Here is a 23998-nt window from a genome sequence, read left to right as displayed (position 1 = left end):
GACCGCAGATGTGAAAAAAATGTCTGGGCAGAAGGGTTTTAAAAGTTCATTTTGTTCCGCGAGCTAAGCTATTTTTCCTTCATTTTTGAACATCCTTGAGAGCTTTTGGACGGGAATTGAAGGGGATTTAGACTGGGATTGATTGGAGGTGAGTTCTATGATCTTAAAACACGATTATTATGTGAGATTAACCTTGAAATTTATGGAAATTTAAGCCTAAAATTGAAGAACTAGGGCTTGAGTTTTTGATATGTCAAATTGGGATTTGATGGGTCATTTGAGCTCGGATTTGAGAGTTCTTGGTATGTATGAACTCGTGAGAAGATAAGGAATCTATTAATGTGAAAATTTTTGAGATTTGAGAAGTGGGCCCAGGGCTCGGGTTTTGGTAATTTCGAGATTTTTAATATTTTTCGATTGTTTTCGATTGGGTATTGTTCCATTGGCATATTGTGACGTATTCGTTCTAGTTTTGGATAGATTCGACACGCGTGGAGGCTGATTTGCGGGGCAAGGGCGTCGCGAGCTAGGGATTTCACCGGTTCGAGGTGAGTAATGATTGTAAATGATATCCTGAGGGTTTGAAACCCCGGAATTGCACAACGTAGTGCTATATTGAGGTGAAACACGCGCTTAATGGCGAGCGCGGGGTTGTTTACTACTGGGGACCATGACTTGGTCCGTCCCGTTTGATATTTTAGCGCGTATTTGACTGAGCTGTCCTGTTTATCATCATGATTTGGGCTTATTGCCATATTTTGGGCTTAATGCCGACTACTTGAATCCTTCGGGGATTTTTATCACTGTTTCCTCACTATTTTGATATACTACTTGAACTCAGTCCTGTTGATTATACTGCTTTACAAACTCAGCCGCTTTAATTGAACTTTGAGACTTAAATGATATTTCCACTGTTGTTTGGGCTGAGCACCACTATTTTATTGATGCCTGAAGGGCTTATGATGTTTTCTGGACTGAGTGAGGCCGAGGGCCATATGTGAGGAGGCTTTCAGGCCTCGAGTGTTATGTGAGGAGGCTTTCAGGCCTCGAGTGTTATGTAAGGAGGCTTTCAGGCCTCGAGTGTGATGTGAGGAGGCTTTCAGGCCTCGAGTGTTATGTGAGGAGGCTTTCAGGCCTCGAGTGTGATGTGAGGAGGCTTTCAGGCCTCGAGTGTGATGTGAGAAGGCTTTCAGGCCTTATGTTATATGCCACGAGGTGGCTTGATATTGCGATTGGGCAGTAAGGGGCCCCTCCCGGAGTCTGCACACCCCTAGTGAGCGCCGTCGACGATATATGGATTGGGCTGCACGCCGCAGCGAGATGTGGATCGGGCTGCACGCCGCAGCGGTTACTATATGATACTGTTCTGAGAGTGATCTGAGAGAGAGAGCCCGAGGGGCTGAGAGTGTTTCTGAGAGTGAGCCCGAGGGGCTGGTACTGTTTTGAGATATTGCCCGAGGGGCGAACTTTTATGTGCTCATCTTGCATATTTACTTGACTTTTTACCTGTTATACTGTGGTATTTGTGCCCGAGGGGCGGATTTTCTGTGCTTATCGGCACTAACTGTTTTGAAATTATTTCGTAACTACTGAAAAGATCATTTTCAAAAGAGATTTAAACTGAGCCGAGATATTTACAAAGATTTCACAGTTTCACTGTTTTCTCAAAGGATTGTACCCTGCTCCTATACAGCATGATGGTTTGCTTTACGTGATTTCTTACTACTCAGTTGTTATTTACCTTTATTACTCACTGAGTTGGAGTACTCTCTTTACTCCCTGCACCTCGTGTGCATATGCAGGTATCTATTCACCCAGTAGCGGGTTTTGGCCGATCAGAGGCAGAGTTATATGAGTTAAAGAGGTGACTGCCAGCGTTCGCAGCACCGTGTTTCTCTCTTTTGATCATTATTCCGGTTTTGTATATTTTAGACCTTGTAGTAGATTTACATTCTGATAGATGCTCGTGACTTGTGATACCCCGATTAGGGCTGTGTGGGGTTGTAATCCCGCTAATTAATATTATTAAGTCATATTTTAGTTGTTTATTCATGTATAAATTATTTTTGAAAAGACGAGTTGGGTTAGTTGGCTGGCCTTACCTTCATGGGAGGCGCCATCACGACCAGTGCGGGCTTTGGGTCGTGACATTTTCCAAGAACAAGACTTCTTCCAAATCATTTGTAAGTTGATTTTTACTCATTTCTTTCAATTATTAACATCATTTAACATGTTTTCAACTTAAAATCAATGATTTTCATGGGTGAAATTGGGGGTTTTGGGTAGAACCTAGGTTTTTCTAAAATTGGGGATTTGGACCTCAATTTGAGGTCCGATTTCAAAACAAATCACATATTTGGGTTCGTGGGGGAATGGGTAACCGGGTTTTGGTTCGAACCTCGGGTTTTGACCACGTGGGCCCGGGGGCGATTTTGGAATTTTTGGGCAAAACTTTGGGAAATTCATCTTTTTTTGCATTCGACTTGATTCATTTAGCATTTATTGATGTAATTAAGTAATTTGTGATTAGATACGAACGAATTGGTGGTGGAATCAAGGGGTAAAACTATAATTGAAGCATGAATTATGTTCGAGGCATCGAGGTAAGTGTTTGGTCTAACCTTAGCTTGAGGGGTTAGGAGTTGCGTCCTATTTGCTATTTGTTTCTTGTTGAATACGATGTATAGGCATGGTAACGAGTATCGATACGTCGGTGTCGAGTATGACCGTGAGTCTTATATTGTGATTTTCATGATTTCGTTGTATTATTCATGCCTTGGTAAAAATTTCTATTTGTTGTGTAAAGTTGTGAAAAGAATTGTGGCCTATGAACGTTGAGGAGCGTTGGCTCCAGTTGTATAATGAATTGTGAAAGTACAAGTGATAATTGAACCTCTAGAGCAGTGGCTCGAGTGATGAAATAAATTGTGAAGTAAAAGTGAGAAAGAGGAGAGATCATTATGTTGCCCCCTTGCCGGGCTATTGTTGAGTTGTGGTTCCCTTGTATTGTGTTCTTAATTTATATTACGGGCACTTAGGTTGATGATTCTTTGTGTTAGGTAAGGATTATGGTTATAGCTGAGGCAGTTAGATGTTGGGACAAGTTTGGGTATAGCTGAGGCAGTTAGGTGTTGTAACAAGTTTGGGTATAGCTGAGGCAGTTAGGTGTTGTAACAAGTTTGGGTATAACCGAGGCAGTTAGGTGTTGTAACAAGTTTGGGTATAGCTGAGGTAGTTAGGTGTAGTAACAAGTTTGGGTATAGCTGAGGTAGTTAGGTGTTGTTACAAGTTTGGGTATGGCTAAGGTAGATAAGTGCTGTGACAAGTTTGGTTATAACTGTTTCTTTTTCCCTTGCCGGGATAGTGTAGACCTTTTGATCCCTTGTCGGGACTCTTGTTATATTTGTAAAAATTATATATGGATTGGGTTGCACGCCGCAACAATATTCTATATGGATCGGGTTGCACGCCGCAACAATATTATATATGGATCGGGTTGCACGCCGCAACAACATTATATATGGATCGGGTTGCACGCCGCAACAATATAATGAAATGGGAGCGGGTGGTACGCCTACCACGAGATATAATGAAATGGGAGCGGGTGGTACGCCTACCACGAGATATAATGAAATGGGAGTGGGTGGTACGCCTACCATGAGATATAATAAAATGAGAGCGGGTGGTACGCCTACCACGAGATATAATAAAATGGGAGCGGGTGGTACGCCTACCACGAGGTATAATGAAATGGGAGCGGGTGACACGCCTGCCACGAGATTCATGAAATGGGATCGGGTTGCACGCCTACTACGAGATATGTACTGACAGTGAAACCTGCTTTTATTTCCCTTATCCGTGTTAGAGTTAAATTATTGATGTTCTTTATTATTCTCTTGATATTCTGTTTTTACCTGTTATGCCCCGAAGCATGTTCCCCCTCCCATCCTTACTTGCTTATACCTGCTTTACTTTCCGCTGTATTTTATATAACTGCACAGGTTTATTTGATAGTCTGGTCCTAGCCTCGTCACTACTTCGCCGAGGTTAGGCTAGGCACTTACCAGCACATGGGGTCGGTTGTGCTGATACTACGCTCTGTGCTCTTTTGCACAAATCCAGGTCCCGGACAGTCGTAGTAGCTCGGGAGCCAGCCTTCAGTTCATTGAGACTCCGAGGTAGCCTTGCAGGCGTCCGCAGGCCCGGCGTCTCCTCTATTTTTTATTTATGATCTGTTATCTCTTATATTCGAGACAGACAGTGTTACTTTCTTTCAAACGGTTGTATGTAGTAAATCTTAGTAGTCCGTGAAAGTTGCAAAACCAATTCTGGGTAGAGGCACATGTGGATTTTTCCTTATTATTTGATTTATATCGTTTAATACTTCCGCTAAATTACAAATTCCGCTGTTGTTTAATTATTTATTTCCTATTAATTAAATTGGTAGAAATGGATTTTAAACAAAAGCATTTATGGATTCTAGATGTGTGGCTTGCCTAGCTCCTACGAGTAGGCGCCATCACGATCCACGATGGTGAAGAATCCGGGTCGTGACATATGTTTACCCGATGCGTGTAAGATTTTATCTGCCCGCCCTTCCAACCCATCTTTTTCTCCCTCATTTAACGGACGGTCAAACTCTCAACTAACATCCTTTATTAGGCATTAATATTCAAGCCCCCAATCTCCATTTTCAATAGCTAGGCCATGCTATTTGGATTTTTTACTACACTGTCAAAATTGGATTCACTACAAAAGAAACTGGAATTAGCTACGAACGTAGTCGCTAATCTGTCGCTAAAATGCTCGTAGCTAGCAGAATTTCTTGATAATCCGTTGCTAATCCGTCGCTAAATGAGATTAGTGACGAATTTTTCTGTTTAGCTACGGAATTTGTCTGTCGCTAAAACTTGATTTTTTAGTAGTGATTAATTAAAAGGAAGTACAAGGACCTTGTTTTTGCCCAAGAATTTGAAGATTTTTTACCAGAGGCGGAGCTAGGATTCGGCGGTCGCAGGGGCATCATGACATTCATTATAAATTTATCATTGCTCATAAAAATTAGTACGGGAGTCTATGCTAATATGTGACTATTTTTTGAAGATATTTGCAAGTTAAATGAAATTTTTGTCGAAGTTTCCAAGTGCCCGTGACCGCTTAACTCATCACGTGCATTCGCCTCTGTTTCTATGAATTCTTGTTAGAAATGAATTTGTGTCAGATAAATTACGAATTCTATAATATTATAAATAATAAAATTGGTTCAAGAATGTCTAAGGTTATAACATCGTTGTCAATTGTCATTAAATAAACCTTTTTTTTTTCTCACTCGATGTTCAATATCTGCAAGGGAGCTTTGACTAATTTGAATTCGCGTAAAACCTATGGAATAAACTTTCAACATGCGAAATTGCATGTTTTAATTAGCAAAGAGTAGCTTGAGTATTGGCCATTATGTTGAGAGTTAAATTTATTTTATTAATTAAATGTAGAGACAGCATATGTACATTTTAAAATTTAATGCAGCTAAAGTTATGGTTTTCTAGAGTCTAAGGAAGAGTATCATTTGTCTCTTGCTCATGTACGAAGGTAGACTAGAATGAAATAATTTATTTAATACACTGATTTTGCCTGGGAAATTTTAATTACAAAGTGATCAAATCCAAGTCAGAATATTATTTTATATATCTAAAATAGAAGACAAGAAAGTCAAAGGTTCTAAAAGACTTGCTATTTCAAGGAAAATTATTCATTTCAATTCCAATTTTTTTTTAAATCCCCAAAGAAAATTGAATAAAATATTTTAAAATGTCAATGCAATTTAATCAAATATATGGTAGGTTATTAGTCTATTTTTTCATGTTTATCGTAGTAGGTTTGCTAAAAGCGTTACCAATTATTAACTACTTGTATGTCTATTTAACCTAATAATTTAAAAATATTTACACAGAAAACTTAAATTCTTTTTCTAGAGAGTAAAATGTTGATTGTAATTACAAGTTGGAATTCCTAGAGTTCCCGACAGCATTGGAAGCAACGTACAGACACAGATTAAGGAAATTCATAAATTAATCAAAGATCTATATTTAATTAATTTTTGTGATTCAAAATATTTAACTTAATATCGTGGAACCGATCAATACGGGAAAAAAGAATATTAGAAGACTGACAACATTGGTTTCTGCAGCAAATGTAACAATAAGCAAAAGAATTCTAATTATTAAGACAAGGTGTTATCCTACCACCTATATTTATCTTTTTGTAAGATTGTTATCTCGATATTTTGTACTCTTTCTTATATATAGTGATCAGTGGATTGTTCATCTCCGACAATGAACATAAGTCAATTGATCGAATCACGTTAAATACTTGTGTTTCTTTTGATATATTTTATTGTTGAAGGTATACTTTATTAGTTTTCGTATGACATCTGATTATTTTTATTCTAAAAATAGCATCAGTTAATTATAAACAAATCGTATATTGAGGTAAAAATAACACAGCAATTAATCATAATTTAATAATTATATACATGTATGTAAAAGATAAAAATAATTTGTTATTTGATTTAGGGTAAATACTAATTATAAGTAAGTTTTTTTAATCAATCTAGTTCATTAGCTATGGTTCAAGGTTATAAAATCACCAATAAGAGTTATGGTAGAGTAGTACTCCTTTAACCTTAATTAGTTATCTGTTTTGAGATTTGAATGTAGAGTTATTTTTATTGATGGGCGCTTTACTTTTAATATGGGACTTTTCAGCGCAAACTCAAATTTAATCGGACCCTAATATGTACACCGAACATGATTAAAAAAAAGTGGGATCAATGTCAACCATTCCTCGATATTGAGAATTAGAATCATATATTCCAAATTTTAAGGGAATTCTAGAAGGAAGAAGAAATGTAAGCTTGTAAGCATTGATGTTTGGCTGTAATTAAGAATTGTTTTAATTTTTTCATGCTAATTCTTAGCTTCCCAATACATATAGTTATAGAATATGGTAGAGACACAAAAAGGAATCTTACATTAATACCGTTATTGTTTCAATGTACAAGCAATTATATCATATTCTAAATGTGATTATTTTTATCATGAGATCCGTTTATTCCTCGCACAATTAGACAAACAAATGATATAAAACATTTTTAGACTATACGATAACTATATGTACTCAAACACAAGTGACGTTTGAAAAGAAGTACTACCATATGTTCAAGTCGAGGAATTAGTCATTAACGCTCGCATCAGCGTAGACTGTTTGCATCACACCCCTTGGAGTGCAGTCTTTTCTGGGATCCTGTATAAACGCGGGATGCTTTGGCCTTCATGCATTGGGTTGTCCCCCCCCCTCCTTTTGTCTAGGCTAAGCTTGTTTGCTTACAATCCTGACCATTTCGTCGGGTATTTTCTTTCTCGCAATCGTACATGTCAACTGACCCATCACCAAGACTTGAGTAGATGTGAAAAAAACCACGTAACATTTTTGGTCACGGTTGTAATTTGAACACTAATCTTCAACCATTTTTGTGGACTTTATTGATCACCAGATCACACCCGGGAGTGCTATATACATAATTTGGTTTTGGATATTTCTTTATAATTGTATAGTTTATGAGTTTTTCGAATAACGCTGACAAGACCCATATATGGTGCAAATGTCTTGTGAATTGAAGATCTTTTGAACTCATTCTATTATTGAAAATTAAATTCATAAGGAGGATCGTGAGTTGAGGTCACGTGAGAGTGTTAATGAAACAAATAACGTTAATATAAAGATTGGAATATTATGAGGAAAAGGGGGTGGGATGTTAGTGTAATTAATTAACCAAAAATGTAAATCACAAGTAAAGAAGAAAAAATAATAACTAAAATATTTGATACATGTGATGTGATGAAGGGAGATAACAAGTATAGGGCAATCCGATGCACCAAGCAACTTCAAAAGGTGTGATGCAGGTCGGATTCAGTAAATGGTCACACGCCAAGAGGTGTGATGTAGGCAATGTACCCTGATGCAAGCATTAGTAGCTGATTCTATGGTTCGAACCCGTGATCTATAGGCCACACAGAAACTACTTTGCCGTTGCTCTAAGACTCTGAAGGGAGATAATAAATATACAATGAAATTAATCGAGCTGCACGTAGACTGATTCGGACACTGCCATCTTAAAAAATTAAATTTACCGACACAAAAATGAGGTGTCACTATCTCTAGAACAAATGGGTCAACATGTTCATTCACTAGCCAACCTTTGAGCCACAACAATGGCAGTGAATTTAAACACATATGGACCCAATTTCAAGAATTAATAGTAATTTTAATTGATGTCTTAATGAAATGTCACTCTTTCTTTTTCCTTCTTTCATTTTCAATCATTCACTCATAATATAACAAGGAGTTGTCAAAGAATATTGTGTAACGAAAAGAGACATGAATTATATTGTGATGCATGCACTGCTCAAATAGTCCGAAGATTTAGTGATGGATGCGTGCAAAGTTATCCGATATCCATGCCGGTGAACGTTAGTCGGTACTTCGTAAAATTAGTTCAGTGGACGTAAACGTAACATTAGTCGAGTGAACGTTAGTAGGTACTTCGTAAAATTAGTCGAGAAGCACGCGAGCTATCGGATATACCACAATTATCAATAAAATCAGTGTTTTTTTAAAAACATATACTCAAAACTTAATATTTATATTACTTTTCGAGATTTTTTAACATATATATCAAGTTTAAGTTGAAAATGGTAGGTTTAATTGAAGCCATTCTCTCCTGCTTGTAAGAATTATGCATAACAGGTTCATAAAACAATGTGAAACTCATAATAACTTACCATCACTAGAACTGACAATACAATAGTTTCAATAAAACTTTTAATTACTCAAATATGATCAATTTTAATTGCATTAGTCAAGAGGTTAGTTACCCTCTTCGGTATCGGCAGAGAAAGTAGAGAAGGACAGTGACACAATAGCTCTAACATAAGCAAGTTGTCAAGAGGGAGTCAGAGGAGAATACACGTTACACTAAGATTTTGAATTGGAAGAGAGATTTCAAGAAATAGCAGATCTATTCACTCAATCAATAACCGAGCCAAACAAAAAGGACGAAGAGGATGCAGCAAAGAAAACAAAGGTAAAAATGATAATCGAACAAGAACACCTAAGCGGTGAATCAGGTTGAAAGTGAAAGCCCCCAAAAACTGGCGGAATGCTTTAGAAACCAATTCACTTGAGCGGCCGCTGGCCAGCAACTTCCGTGCACAAATATAGATTCATTCTTCGTACCTGGTCCAGCCTCACAACCCTTGGAGGGTTGGTCAGTCACCTTGCAGCTAACCATCTTCATGGACACAAATAGCCGGTTGGATTCACTATTTACTTTTCCTACCCGATAAACATAAATTATACGCTGATTATACACAGTTATACATAAATTATACATGAATTATACACATATTATACATACACCAGTTGTATTTAGTTTAAGCGGTTGGGTGGACGGCTATTTACACTACTAGAAATCCGGGAAAAAACGACCACAAAAAGCGACCAGTGTTGGTCGCTTATTGGCCAAAAAGCGACCAAAAAGCGACCAAACGTGCCTGGTCGATATTAAGCTGGTCCCTTTACCTTACGGACCAAATATTCCGGTAAAGACACTGGCGACCAACTTTGGTCGCTATATTATTTTAATATTATAAATTTTGAGACCAAAGTTGGTCTCATTTGTGTAAATTTTATTTTTTTTTATTTATTATTAATTATAAAGTAGCGACCAACTTTGGTTTGTATACGAAATATTATATTTTAAAATCTGGAAAATTGCGACCAAAGTTGGTCGCTATACTATAAATTTTTTAATTATTTTTTTTAAATAAGCGACCAAAGTTAGTCGCTAAATACATGAATTAATTTTTTTATTTATTAATAAGCGACCAACCCTGGTCGCCATATTTCCAGAAATTATCAATTTTCTGGTAAATAGCGACCAATCTTGGTCGCTTTTTGGGAAATCTGGTTTAAATAGCGACCAACCTTGGTCGCTATTTCACAGAAAATTGTTTTTTTTAATAGAAATGCGACCAAATAGCGACCAAAGTTGATCGCTTTTCTTGGTATATTGCTGGCAGGAACTGCCTCTTTTGGCAGCTACACCACCTGCCAGCTTGCCAAAATTCCTAAATAGGCAAATATGCCAACAACAAGCAACAACAACAACAACAACAACAACAACAATTATAACGAACAAAGTATAAAGTTCAATAGAACTTTATACTTTAAGCTAATTAGCAGACTAATAAGTTAAATGTTATTACAGAACCATTCGAAAACCAATTGTATTTGTCTAGCATAAACTAATAAGTTCAAAGATTGTTCTCTACATCATTATCATCACCGTCTGATGAACTTTCTTCACCATGACGGTATCTAGAATGGGCTATTTGTCGATGATGGGAAGACTGACCACGGGGAGGACGGGAGGAATGAGCACGGGGAAGGCGAGCCTCTGGCGATGACTCACGAGACCGGGGAATTGGAAAATTGCCAGAAGCTAGGAGAGTTTTGACCTGCTCTTGCATGCCCTTTCACTGAGCTTGCATGCCAGAGTACTGCATATCTCTAAGCCTTTCTCTCTCCTTGGCGGCTTCTAGCTCGGATGTGAGCTTTGCCACAGTCTCCCGCATGGAGGAGAGGCTCTCCCCATCAAGTTGCTCGGCTTGGGAGGAAGTCTCTATTCCTTACATTCCACACATATAGCGATGGAATTTCTTATTAGGAAGCCCGTATACCTTTCCCCCTTTTGGACCGCCAGCAGCCTGCGTCCACATTCTCTCAGCATCCTCGTCCGATAGTTGGATTGGCGCGCCGGACTCATTAGGTGGCTGACTGCGTATGAATTGCTCCACTTCAGCTGTGAAGCGACCCTATAAGAAAAATAATATGTGAATTACTATTTCCAAATTTATATAAAAGTAAATCAAAATTCTTAATGAAAAGTGAAAACTTACATGTACAGTCGAGGCTCGGCCCTCGACCCACCTTTCTTGGTCCGTCTCTTTCTTCTTCTTCACAATATGAGTCTCCTTGAAGAGCTCATCTTGGTTCATCGGACGCCCCAACTTTTTTTCCTGAAAACTCATAAATTTTAGTTAATAAACAGAATACATATACTAAGAAAATTAAAATAAATTAAGCAATTACGTACCATTCTTCGTTTTATCGTCCCTAGGCTGACCGCACCTCCAGTTTGCAAGGATCCTCCCTTCTCAGATGGCCGGGCTTTCTTTCCTTTTTCGCTCTTCTCTAAGAACTCTGCTGTAAGCCATTGCCTTTGCAAATCATCCCATAAATCCTGAAGCATCCAGCCAGGCTTCTGGTTCAACTGCCTAGCTTTGGAGAAACAATGGGACAACCGCTTTCGAGCTATGAGATGGAAGTTTGCAGCCACTTCCGCGCTATAGCGGTGTTCCCATATACACTTGCTCTGTATTTCAAAAGTCAAGTATTATATGGAAATATCATATTTAGATGGAAATGTCATAAAAGCTATATTCGATATATTATACTTAGCTTTTATTAGCTAATAATTATTCAAAAGTTAAGTGCATTAACTGCTTATAATATAATATTAGCTAAAAGCTAATAAATGATTATACTGCTTAAAAGAATATTTATACCTTAAATTGATTGAAGATTGCCTCCTTGAGACCGAATGGGAATTCACTCCAAGTCGCATAAGGACCATCATAAAGCTTTCTGGTGGCTTTGGTGATGATCCTTGTAGTAACATTACTAGGGATGAACCTGCAATTTTATTAAAAAAATACATTAATATCTTAGTAAAACTGTACTAAACAAAAAAAGTTAAAATACCAAATAACTCTTACCCGTCACCCTCAGGGACTATGATGATCCTGCCATATTCATCATAATGCACCTCCTCGTCATTAGCAGCATCATTGTCCGAAGCATGTACATCGGAGGCATGTGTGGAAGGTGTAGGGGGGGGGGGTCAGAGCTAGTATCTCGCAGGCGAAGGCCTGCAATAGATGGAGTCCCAGATGAAGATGGCTGCGAGCCCTGTAAGTGCGACACATCTGTATGGGCCGCAAGTGGATGAGACACAGATAGCTGTGACCCGAGTGGCTGTGACACGGATGGCTGTGATCCATGTGGATGTGACATAGATCGATGCGATCCATGAGCTGCTGATGGATGCGATCTATGTGGATGTGAGACAGGTGGACTGTATGTAGGTCGTATAGTCCTATGGCCATGTGAAGAAAGACCTGGCATCTGCACGAAGGTGTAGGGCTGGACATGCGCTGGCAGCTCAGAATAGCCCTGGGGTGGAGGCGCAGGCACAGGCATAGGCACAGGCATCTGTGAAGAGGCAGGAACGGATTGAGCAGTACCTTCTACCCTCCTCTTTTGTTTCCCAGGCTTTTCTCTACCCCGAGCACCAGTAGGATCACTGTTACCTCGACCCTTGCCTGACATCTGCATGACATAATACAAAGTTAGATTGAAACATATAAAGAAACTAGCTATAAGATGAGTTATTAAAGAAACCAACTTTTTAAAGCTGATCGACGTATAATTCCTCGTCCGAGAATTCTTCTTCCTCACTAGTTTGAGCTTCATCAGTTGATTCTTCTTCCTCGTTTTTTATAATTCTTACTTCATCCATATAAACTTCTTCCAATATGTGTTCAGGATGTTCCAAATCATTTTCTAAAACTTCGTCAACTATTTGGTGAACACTGGAGATATCGTTTTGATATGCAACATCTAACACATTCTCGACTTCTACCCTACCCACAGGCTTAGTTTTTATTACAACTTGTCACTGTGTTGAACAAATTGTCAAAATAGTTCTTCTCAATATGCATGACATCAAGGTTGTGACGGAGAAGATTATCCTTCCAATACGGCAACTCCCAAAATATACTCTGTTTCGTCCAATTATGAGTAACACCGTATCCGGGGAATCTATAAGGTGGAACTTCAGTAACTTTACTGAAGTTCTGGACCCTCTCCCAAGTTTCCTCACCTGAAAGTATCAGAGGTGGGAAATCACATTCGAATTTATTCCTTTTGAATGCATTTTTCATCCTTCTAAACTCATGATCAGGAGGCAAGAATTGACGATGACAATCAAACCATGATTGCTTTCGGCCATATTTCAAAGTGAACGCTTTACTATTTTCCATGCAGTAAGGACAAGCTAGCTTAACAGCAGTTATCCACCCAGACAACATTCCATACGCAGGAAAATCATTAATTGTCCACATTAAATTAGCACGCAAAATGAAATTCTACTTGGTTAATATGTCATATGTTTCAACACCATCGTACCACAATTGTTTTAGCTCATCAATCAAAGGTTGTAAATATACATCAATCAAACTTTTCGGATTACGTGGACCGGGGATAATACAATTTAAGAATATGTATGGACTAGTCATGCACAACTCGGGTGGTAGATTATAAGGTGTAAGAAAGACAGGCCAACATGAATATGGTGTGGCAAATACAGAAAAAGGCGTGAAGCCATCCGCACACAGACCTAATCGAACATTCCTTGGTTCACTAGCAAAATCTGGATATGTCCTATCAAAGTGCTTCCAAGCTTCTCCATCTGAAGGATGACACATAACACCAGGTGGTCTTCTATTTTCAAAGTGCCATCTCATATGAGGAGCAGAACTCATCGACGCATATAACCTCTTTAACATAGGTATAAGAGGTAAATAATGCATCGACTTGATAGCGACCATATTCCCAATGGAAAGCCTCTTGAAACGAGGCTTTCCGCAAAATTTACAACTGTCCAAATCTGCATCATCTTTATAATATAACGTGCAACCATCTTCACAACAATCAATTCTCAATGACGAAAGTCCTAACTTAGAAACTAATCTCTTTGCCTTGTAGAAATCACCAGGTTATTCGATATCAGGGCCAACTAGTTCACGCATAAGGTCAATGAAGGAGTCCATGGCTCCTTGAGAAATATAACCCAAGGAGCCATGGGTTATATTTAACTGCAATCTAACTGCAACAGACAACTCAGAGTGCGAACTTCAGTTACGTAGTGGACGACTAGCTTCCTCTAAAGTTTCATAAAAACATTTTGCGTCATCATTAGGAGTTTGTTCAGCATTTTCGTTGGACTCAAACCCAAAGTGCATCCCAAAAGCATCCGCAACCATATCATGAATTCTAGAATCACGATTTGTATTCTCCACCGACCTACTACTTTTACTCACAACCATGTTATGAAATATCTCATGGCTACCATCGATCTCTCCATGACAAGTCCACACAAAGTAATTCGCTATAAACCCCTTACTATAAAGATGAACCTTAACTTCCTCCGGTTTTTCAAACTTTATACAGTCGCACCTAACACAAGGGCACCTAATTACTCCTTCATTTATGTATGGCGGAAGTGACATTGCGTGTCTAATAAATTCATCAACCCCTTCTACAAAATCCTCCCGCAATCCCCGCCGATTAGGATAATTTCTATTGTACATCCAAGTACGATGTTCCATCTATATAAATAAAGCAAGAAAAATTAATTTAGATATAATGTATTCTTATTTAGGACAATGTATTTACAAGTACGCTTATTTAGGTATTGCTAATGTATGAATTGTTTCTTTTCACAATTTAACTCAATATAAATTAATACATGAACTAAAAGATCATAATTTCTACCTTAATTTCATAAATCTAATGTAGTTCAAACCAAAAACCTAATACTAAATAAACAAAAATTCTGAAAATTACATAAAATTATATAGCAAAAATTAAAAATTAAAAAGCTAAGAAGGTAGATTACTAACCTTGGTAGATTAAAAGGAGGATTAAAACAGTGGTGGAAAGGGGCGGGAGACAGCAGCTCCGGCGACAGTGGTAGCGGCGGCTCCGGCGACACTGGTAGCGGCGACAGTGGTAGCGGCGGTAGCAGCTCCGGCGACAGTGGCAAGGGGTGGGGGGATTGATTTGTGTAAGGGAATATGTGGAGAGAGAGTTTGGAAAATTTTTTGGTAAGAAAATAACACTTTGGTAGGGCAACCCGATTTTGACTCTGGATTAAAACATAGCGACCAACTTTGGTCGCTATTCATGGTAGCAAATAGGTATTGATTAATTTGACCAACATAGCGACCAAACTTGGTCGCTATTTTTTGACCGTTTGACCAAAATGGCGACCAAAGTTGGTCGCCATATATAAAGCAAAAATAAATTATTTTAAGTTTAATTTAAAAATAAATTTAGGATTTTAATTCATTTTAAACTAAGTGCATAGTGTATATATATATATATATATATATATATACACTAAGTGTATAGTATATATATGTAGATATAAGCCATATTCGATATAATATTACCTAATACACTTATACTTAGTGCATAGTATAGCATAAGTATATATATTATATATATATAAGCTACATTCGATATAACATTACCTAATACACTTATACTTAGTGCATAGTATAGCGTAATATATATATATATATATATATATATATATATATATAGCCACACACGCACGCTTCGTAGTACTATTCATCCCTTGTATTACAAAAGTGTTAACGGCTAACATTTATATTATTTATTTAGTAAATACAAAAGTGATTTTTAATTTTGACCAATGTTGACCTAAATAGCGACCAACTTTGGTCGCTAAACATACATAATTTTAAATTAGCGACCCAAGTTGGATGCTAAACTTAAATCAGATTTATTTATCTTTTTTATTATATTTAAAATATTAATCGGGTCCAGATTAGCGACTAAGTTGGTCTATAATCTACTGAGCGACCAACATTGGTCGCTAAAGTTGAATTATATTTATTTATATTTTATAAATTTTTTTAATCAAAATTATAATTATTAAAATTTTATAACTGGGTCCCAAATTAGCGACCAAAGTTGGTCTCAACCTGTTTTCTCTTTATATAGCGACGAACTTTGGTCGCTAATTTTAAATTTTATTTATTTATATTTTGTTATTTTTTAAAAATAATATTATAATTATTAAAATTTAATAAGTGGGTCCCATGAAGCGACCAACGTTTGTCGCTAATCTGAGTAATTCTTTGACCAAGCAAGTCTGACCAGTCCGGTCAACAGTTTGACAAAATTTTCGACCAAGTTGCGACCAACGTTGGTCGCTAATTTATTTAAAATCATTATTTTATTATTTTCACCAGTTTAGCGACCAACTTTGGTCACTTTTCTTGGCAGACCAACTTTGGTCGCTAAATTTTGGTCGCTTTATGCAGGAATTCTAGTAGTGTTAGGTCACTTTTTCATTTTTTTTCATATTTAGCAAGTAACCACCAAAGGGGAAAAATCATTGTATGGTACATGGATGGAGTGTCTGACCATTTTATTCATTGTAAGGGGAATATAATTTTTTCATTGTTAGAAAAAGTTTGTAGTCTCATTACAAAATTACCTCATATTTTTTACAAAAAATCAAGTACATATATACTTTTACGTATATTACTTCAGCTTTATAAATCTTTTTGAGTGACTTTCTATGTCTTTTTATTTTTTACCCTTCTTGCTAGTAATTGAGGAATATATAGATATCCTTTTTGCTTTTCCCAAATGCTTTTTTTTAGTAGGAGTGGACCCGCGAATAGTAAGATAATGGATAGAGATACCATGTAAAGGTGATCCCTTAATTAGCGGTTCGGGTTCGAGCCTTAAGAATGAAAATAATAGGGAATATTTTCCCCTTAAATGATCTTAGGCGTCGCGAAAGACAAACGTGTATATATTCTTTATTTGGAAAAACAAAAATACATCCAAATCCAAGTACCAAGAACAAAGGATTCATATAAAATGCATGAATAATTTTCAAGGGATATCATTATAACACATCTCCAAAAGGACTCATAGTTACCTCACAAAGTGGATATCATTATAAGATCAAATATTTTCAGAAAAAAAAAACAAATATTCTGATTTTTATTCCTTCCGTTGATCTCCAAACTTTGAAAGGAACTTTTTTTTTTTTTTTTTGATTTCCGACTCGGCGTTCGATATTTATAGTGGAGCTCCAATTAATTAAATTCCGTGCAGCATAAAGACCTTATTAAAGGAAACGTTACATATCAGAAAAAAAAGATTTATTTTTAGGGCTCGAACTTGTCATCATAGGCATCGTTGCTAAAGGTCAATAACGACGAGATTTTATTGATCACTCAAGGAAAAATTATCGTATTTAGGGGTCGTTTGGTAGAGTGTATAAGAATAGTGCGGAATAAGGTGTATTAGTAATGCATAGGTTAGTAATGCAAGCATAAGCTATGCAGATATTATTTCTTATCTACTGTTTGGTATGGTGTATTAATATTATAATGCATTGCATAATTTTTAAGAAAAATAGTTGTTTACAAAAATGTCTCCATATTATCTAGCTTTAGGGACTTTAAGGACAATTACTAATACATGCATTAATAGCCTTGGTATTGCTAATGCCATGGTTCTCTATGCATTACTTATACAAAGGATGATACCAAGTATGATGTATAACTAATACTTGTATTTATACACAGGTTGAAAAATGTACCAAACAAGGTATTAATAATGCATAGAGCTAATGCTTACATTATTTTTTCTAATATCTCCTACCAAACGAACCCTTAGATTGTTTGCTAGTTCAAGATTGAAGTTTCTAGTTTCTTTTTTTTTTCATTAATTTATTGTATTTATTTTCATCAATCAAGCTCCCAGACCATGCTATATATCATAAGTCAAGATCGAGGAATATTTGTACGTACTATCTTCCCCTTTTATGTCAATTATTGTTATGATAATTATAATGATAGCAACAATATAATAATAATAATGTCTACTATTAAAAACAATAACAAAGATAACTATAAGAGCACTAAACTCTTAACATACTTAGTAGCAAGGGCAGAGCTAGAGTGTCAGGAGCGGGTTCTACCGAACCCAGTAGCTTTGGTTCGAACCTTATATTTGTCTTAAAAATCTATTGAATATGTAAAAATTATAACTAATTTAGAGCCAAATAACTTAAAACAATTAAAATCTCGAACAAATAAACTTAAAATTCTGGCTCTGCTTCTACTTGGTAGTCAAGAACTTGTGGATTCCAAAAGGTGAAAAGGAAAAAAAGAGATGTAAGAATTGATAGCTTGACAAGATGATGTTAATATAGTGATAAGGTTTAACAAAAATATTGCAGCATAATTAATGATAGGTGAGAAAGGAATCTATACATAGAGGGACATATTTTCTCATTGGCACATAATTTTGACTTATTTTATCATTTGTTTCATAATCATTTAAGTGTTGTATCTAATATTTGGGTTATAAAAACAAATATAATACAGTTTTGAACTTTAATTACTAAATTATTTCACCATGCAATTTCACGTGCGAGCTCGACTTTTTTCTCTCCGGCCAAGCACGAATAAATTCTTTTCGATATATATAAACAGCGATGAGACTTGAATTCATTACTTCTGTATACTCCAATATCAAGTTAATATATAATTCCTTAACAATAACCTATTATTCCAACTTCAAATACCTATGTTATTATTAGGAATAGTCTTATCAACATAGTCACAAAGAAAACTTTTTTTTTGTTTCTCACTCGGTGTCCGGTATCCGCATTGGAGTCCGATTACATCGGGATTCGTACCGCGTAGGGCCCCGTTTGGGAAAAGCACTCACTACCAAGAATTTTTCCATACCCAAAGCTCGAACCTGAGACCTCTAGTTAAAGGAAGACTAGCCCATCCGATGTACCACGTCCTTTGGTGGTCACAAATAAACAACAACAACAACCCAGTAAAATCCCGCAAGTGGGATCTGGGGAGGGTAGTGTATACGTAGACCTTACCCCTTTCTGAAAGACCCTCGGCTCAAGATAATGGTCACAAATAAACCTTACGAAGAATAAGTAACAGAAATTCTTCTCACAATATTCTCTATTCTCTAAGGTTTGAAACATTTCCAAAAAGGAATGATGCAAAGTGACTCTTTCCTAATAAGCAAAAAAAAAAATATTCTCCAAGAAGACTTGACCATATTTTTAAGAAAGAAAGAAAAAAACAAGTTAAATAAAAGAAGAATAAAAATCTGAACTTTTCCTCAATCATACCTACAAAACATGACTTAAAGTAGTAATTCTCACTTTTTATTTTTTATGAGTCCTTTACCTTGCTTAGGCTTAGATATATAAGGCTTAGGTAAAGCATCCTCTTATTTGGTTTTTTTGGAACAAGTTAAACATTTGGCCAGTCAGCCAAAAACTAATTACATCCGCTAGTCAAATATATATAAAAATATGTATAATATATATTGTGTCATTTTATATATTTTTCGGCTATTATTTTTTGGAGTGAAGATACTGTGTCGGTTCCCCCTTTTTATTATAGTTGTGGTGCCCGTACCAGCTTATGCGCACCTCGACTAATTCCAAGGGGTACCTGCTACCTCCTATTAACACAACTATCTAATAATTATATCCACCAAAGTATGAACATATGGAATAACAACAACAACAACGATCCAGTGAAATCCCACTAATGGGGTTTGGGGAGGGTAGTGTGTACGCAGACCTTACCCCTAGCCCGAAGGAGTAGAGAGGCTGTTTCCGAAAGACCCTCGGCTCAAGAAGACAAAAAGACAAAAGAAGACAATATTAGTAACACCACAGATATAATATGAAAAAATACGAAAAATAGGAACAACATGAAATCAAGAAGAATGATACAAAGCAAAAGCAAAATAGTATCCCTACCAAACTAGTCACACAATGTTATGGCATAAGACAAGACTCAACTACCTCCTAACCTGCAACCTTGATACTCGACCTCCACATGTTCCTATCAAGTGCCATGTCCTCGAAAATCTGAAGACTCGCCATATTCTGTCTAATCACCTTCCCCCAATACTTCTTAGGCCGCCTCCTACCTCTTCTCGTGCCATCCGCAACCAGCCGTTCGTACCTCCTTACCGGAGCATCTGGGCTTCTCCTCTGAACATGCCCGAACCATCTGAGCCTTGCTTCCCGCATCTTGTCATCAGGGAGTCACGCACACCTTCTCCCGAATATCATCATTCCTAATCTTATCCATCCTAATATGCCCGCACATCCACCTTAACATCCTCATTTCTGCTACCTTCATCTTCTGGGTATGTGATTTCTTAACCGGCCAACACTCAGCCCCATACATCATGGCCGGCCTAACCACCGCTTTATAGAGCTTACCTTTGAGTATCAGTGGCACTCTCTTGTCACACAATACTCCAGATGCTAACCTCCACTTCATCCATCCTACCCCAATACGGTGTGTAACATCCTCGTCGATCTCCCCTCCCCCCTGGATAACCGACCCAAGGTACTTGAAGCTGTCTCTACTCGGGATGACCTGTGATTCAAGCCTCACATCCACGCCTACTTCCCTCTGCTCAGCACTGAACTTACACTCCAGGTATTCCGTCTTTGTCCTGCTAAGCTTGAAACCCTTAGATTCAAGAGCCTTTCTCCAAACCTCCAGCCTCTAGTTAACACCGGTTCGCGACTCATCAATCAAAACTATGTCATCAGCGAATAGCATGCACCATGGCACATCCCCTTGAATGTGATGTGTTGACGCGTCCATCACTAAGGCGAATAGGAACGGACTTAGCGCAGAACCTTGGTGTAACCCCATAACAACCGGAAAATCCTCAGAGTCGCCTCCTACTGTCCTAACCCGAGTCTTTGCCTACTATTTTTTCCTCCGCTGGAATTTGAACCTAAAAGGGCTTATAGCTTTATCTAATTATAAGACTAGCATAAAGCAGCAATAAGTTGGAAACATAATGAATCTTTCTAAAGACTTTTTAGCTAATTGAAAATGACCTACATATCTTATTGAAAGCAACTCGATGAACATTATATTCAGATTACTCGACAAGAGAACCTAAAAACAACTTTTTCTAATTATTCTTTGTTTTTCACTAACCACTTATTTTAAGAAAAAATAAAGTGAAATTACATATATTAATTTGACTGATATTCTTACTATTAATTACAGTAGCTAATAATTAAAATGTGGCGTATAACATGTAGCTCGACTACTACCTATCGTTAAAACACAAGCTGGAGACACATTCATCTGTCTTTGTTTTTCAAGCCAACAAAACCCAAAGTGGTCGAGCGTATCTCCTTGCCATGCCAGAGTTTTATTAGTATTATTTTTGTATTTTTTTATCCTTAGTCTCTTATTATTATTTGTTGTTTCTCTAGCTTTAATTATCTTAATATCTTGTTGTTATTACTATCTCTTTTTCATGGCTTTAATTTTTAACTACTGTATTTCTTTTAAATACTAGTGTGATTGTGTTTCAATTGAGCTGAAGGTCTATTGAAAATAGCCTCTATATCTCTCAAGATAGGACTAAGGCTGTGTATACACTATCATCCCTAGAATTCACTTGTGGAATTACTTTGGGTATTTTGTTGTTGCTGTTCTAAAAAGCCACAGTGATTTCAATGACAAATAGGTATAGCAATTAACGATATAGTCGCCCCTATCTCTTAAGGGGCTTGTGCACTTCACGACTTTATTATGCTATAGGGCGGTCGACTTTCTATTAATAATTTTGGGAATCCCATAAAGATTATGACCTGGATCAGATCGATTCTAGAGATGGAGGAGATCAAATTCCGGAATAGAAAGAAAGCTCGCCCTTCTTTTTGATCATTTTGATGAAGTGAACAAAACAGATTCACATTTTTTACCGAATAAATACAGGGAATGAATCATATTGGAAACGCTCCTAACCCAACCCTAATAGAGGTACAACAAATAGGTCAAAAGTTGTTGATAACCTAATGACTGCTAATCACTTTCAATAAAAATCAACACTTTATCCTCATGAAAGATAATCAGATACAAAGAAACTTTTTCCTTTTAAGAAGTTAGATAGGAATAATCAATATGCAAGACCAAAAATCTACAAAAAAAAAAAAAAAAAAAAACGTAACTTTTTTACAAAAAATCCAAGATATCGGACCTCAACTATTTAGTTGCTAAGGCTTATTGGCATTTGCATTCCTCTATAATGTGTTGCATCCTTCTCAGCCACTATTGCATGATTCTACGGTATTTTTTGCACTTGACTGGATAGACAGTTGACCGGACGATAACTTCAATTCGCCCAGCCAGCAGGCTGAGGGTGTGCTTGTCTTATGTACAATATTAGGGAGCAAGTTGCTCTTCTAGCAGGCCGTTGTGTGATACCATTACAGAGAAAGCGACGCTTTCGTATAACATGCTATGCTTCTCTCATTTACCTTTCTCTCACTTGCATTCTCTTCAAGAAAGGGCAAGATATCGCAAAAGCCTAACTCAATTAATAAGATAAAATAATAAACACAAGATAAGTAGATGTCTTACTGATCAATTCTGTCGTCGAAAAGAAGTTTGTTTGTTCTGCTATTGCAACAGAGAGATCTCACAACAGAAGTGTTCCCAAACATTTTCGTAATTGTTCCAAGTTATTCAACAATTCCACCCAATTTCTTCATTTTTGTTAGATGCTCACATCTTTTGGTATAATATCAAAACCAAACTTTTAATAAACCAACTGAACCTTAAAATAGACTGAACGTATGGATGAAAGTGTTTCCCCAGATTTTCTACAAATGTTCTCAGCTGTTCCATCTGTTATCAAACTTTTAAATTAATACTTATGTTTCTTCAATTAATATCAAAGTCAAACTTCTGTAACCTCGTACTCACCTTAAGAAATGTTAATCGTGTAGCCTGCAACTCGTTACAAATAATAATGTGAGGTCTAACATTGCATGCCGAGAGACGCACAATTTTTTTTCTGGTGATAATACTTAGGCTTGTAACTCCTCTCAAAACGTTGCAGCCGACCATTTTGCTTTATGGCCTTCCTAACTAAAATTCATACCAAAGATGAACCGAAATCACAACATTATGTGAACTGTTTTTCTGTGACGCTAATGCCCGATCCTACTTGCACACATCTCAACTATTCTACCCATTACCTACTACCTACCTCCTACCAACACATACCGGATAAATCTACCTGCTAATGCTTAGATAGATGCGAAGAAATAACGTAATTTTTTTTTTTGCCTCCAATGAAACTTGAACCTGAGACCTCATAATTCTTTTCCCACTTCATTGATCACTAGGCACTTCATAACAGATCAAGTCCATCCAACAGGAGTACAATGAATTACGCGCAAATGAAGCTCTTAGAGATCCAATTTTCATGCATATTCAACGCAGAAACACCAGGTATCCGTATCACCCAATTTTCAAGCATAAAGATAACCGCTTAAGAGTATCAGCAAACAACTTTAGCATGAACTCTGTACAGCACACTTTACACACAAGTGCCACTCACTAAAATATAAGGGAGATAGAAACCTGAAATGTGCGACTTTTTAAGCGCTCACTTCAGCTACCAAATCCCAGAACTCTGGAAGTTCTGGAAAGTGAAACCTAAACGTATATCACATTTTCACAAACGGTAACAACTTATCTTATATCCTAACGTTCAAGGAAAAAGCAACAGCTATGTCTTACAATCCACTTGTTATACAGCTAAGAAAAAACAGCTGTTCATAGAAGCAAACACTAGAAGGCTTCACTCCAGGCAGACACTCTCCTGCTCTTGCTTTACGGGGACCAATTCCATTGATTTAGGGGGTACCTGCGAAATAGCACCAAAGGGAAGTCTTCAAAGAAAAATAAAATGAAACCGGAACAATGCACTCAGTAACATATCCAGCTCTCAAATCAATTCTGCAGGAATTGAGACAACAAATATGCACAAACACGAAGCATGAAATTTCCCATTAATCGGGCGCGCCGGGGGTAGGGGTGGGGGTGGGGGGGTTTGTTGGAGAATGGGATAGTCTTTCGTATGTATAGGTTTTCACGCAAGT

At 37.1% G+C, this 23998-nt stretch overlaps 1 protein-coding gene across 1 annotated transcript in view; it reads right to left on the bottom strand.

The window, feature by feature from the left end:
• Window positions 1-23348: 23348 nt before the first annotated feature.
• The window catches only part of LOC109208465 (inactive poly [ADP-ribose] polymerase RCD1-like), a 17273-nt gene continuing 16623 nt past the window's right edge, over window positions 23349-23998 (bottom strand). Inside the window, exon 7 of the mRNA XM_019371579.1 lies at window positions 23349-23763. Within this exon, the coding sequence (XP_019227124.1) occupies window positions 23698-23763 (66 nt within the window). The 3' untranslated portion in view covers window positions 23349-23697. The remainder of the gene's footprint in view (window positions 23764-23998) is intronic.

The sequence above is a fragment of the Nicotiana attenuata genome, unplaced genomic scaffold (genome assembly GCF_001879085.1).
Source record: "Nicotiana attenuata strain UT unplaced genomic scaffold, NIATTr2, whole genome shotgun sequence".
Classification (NCBI taxonomy): domain Eukaryota; kingdom Viridiplantae; phylum Streptophyta; class Magnoliopsida; order Solanales; family Solanaceae; genus Nicotiana; species Nicotiana attenuata.
The sequence above is the reverse complement of the archived record's forward strand: the minus strand, read 5'-3'. Positions and strand labels throughout refer to the sequence as shown.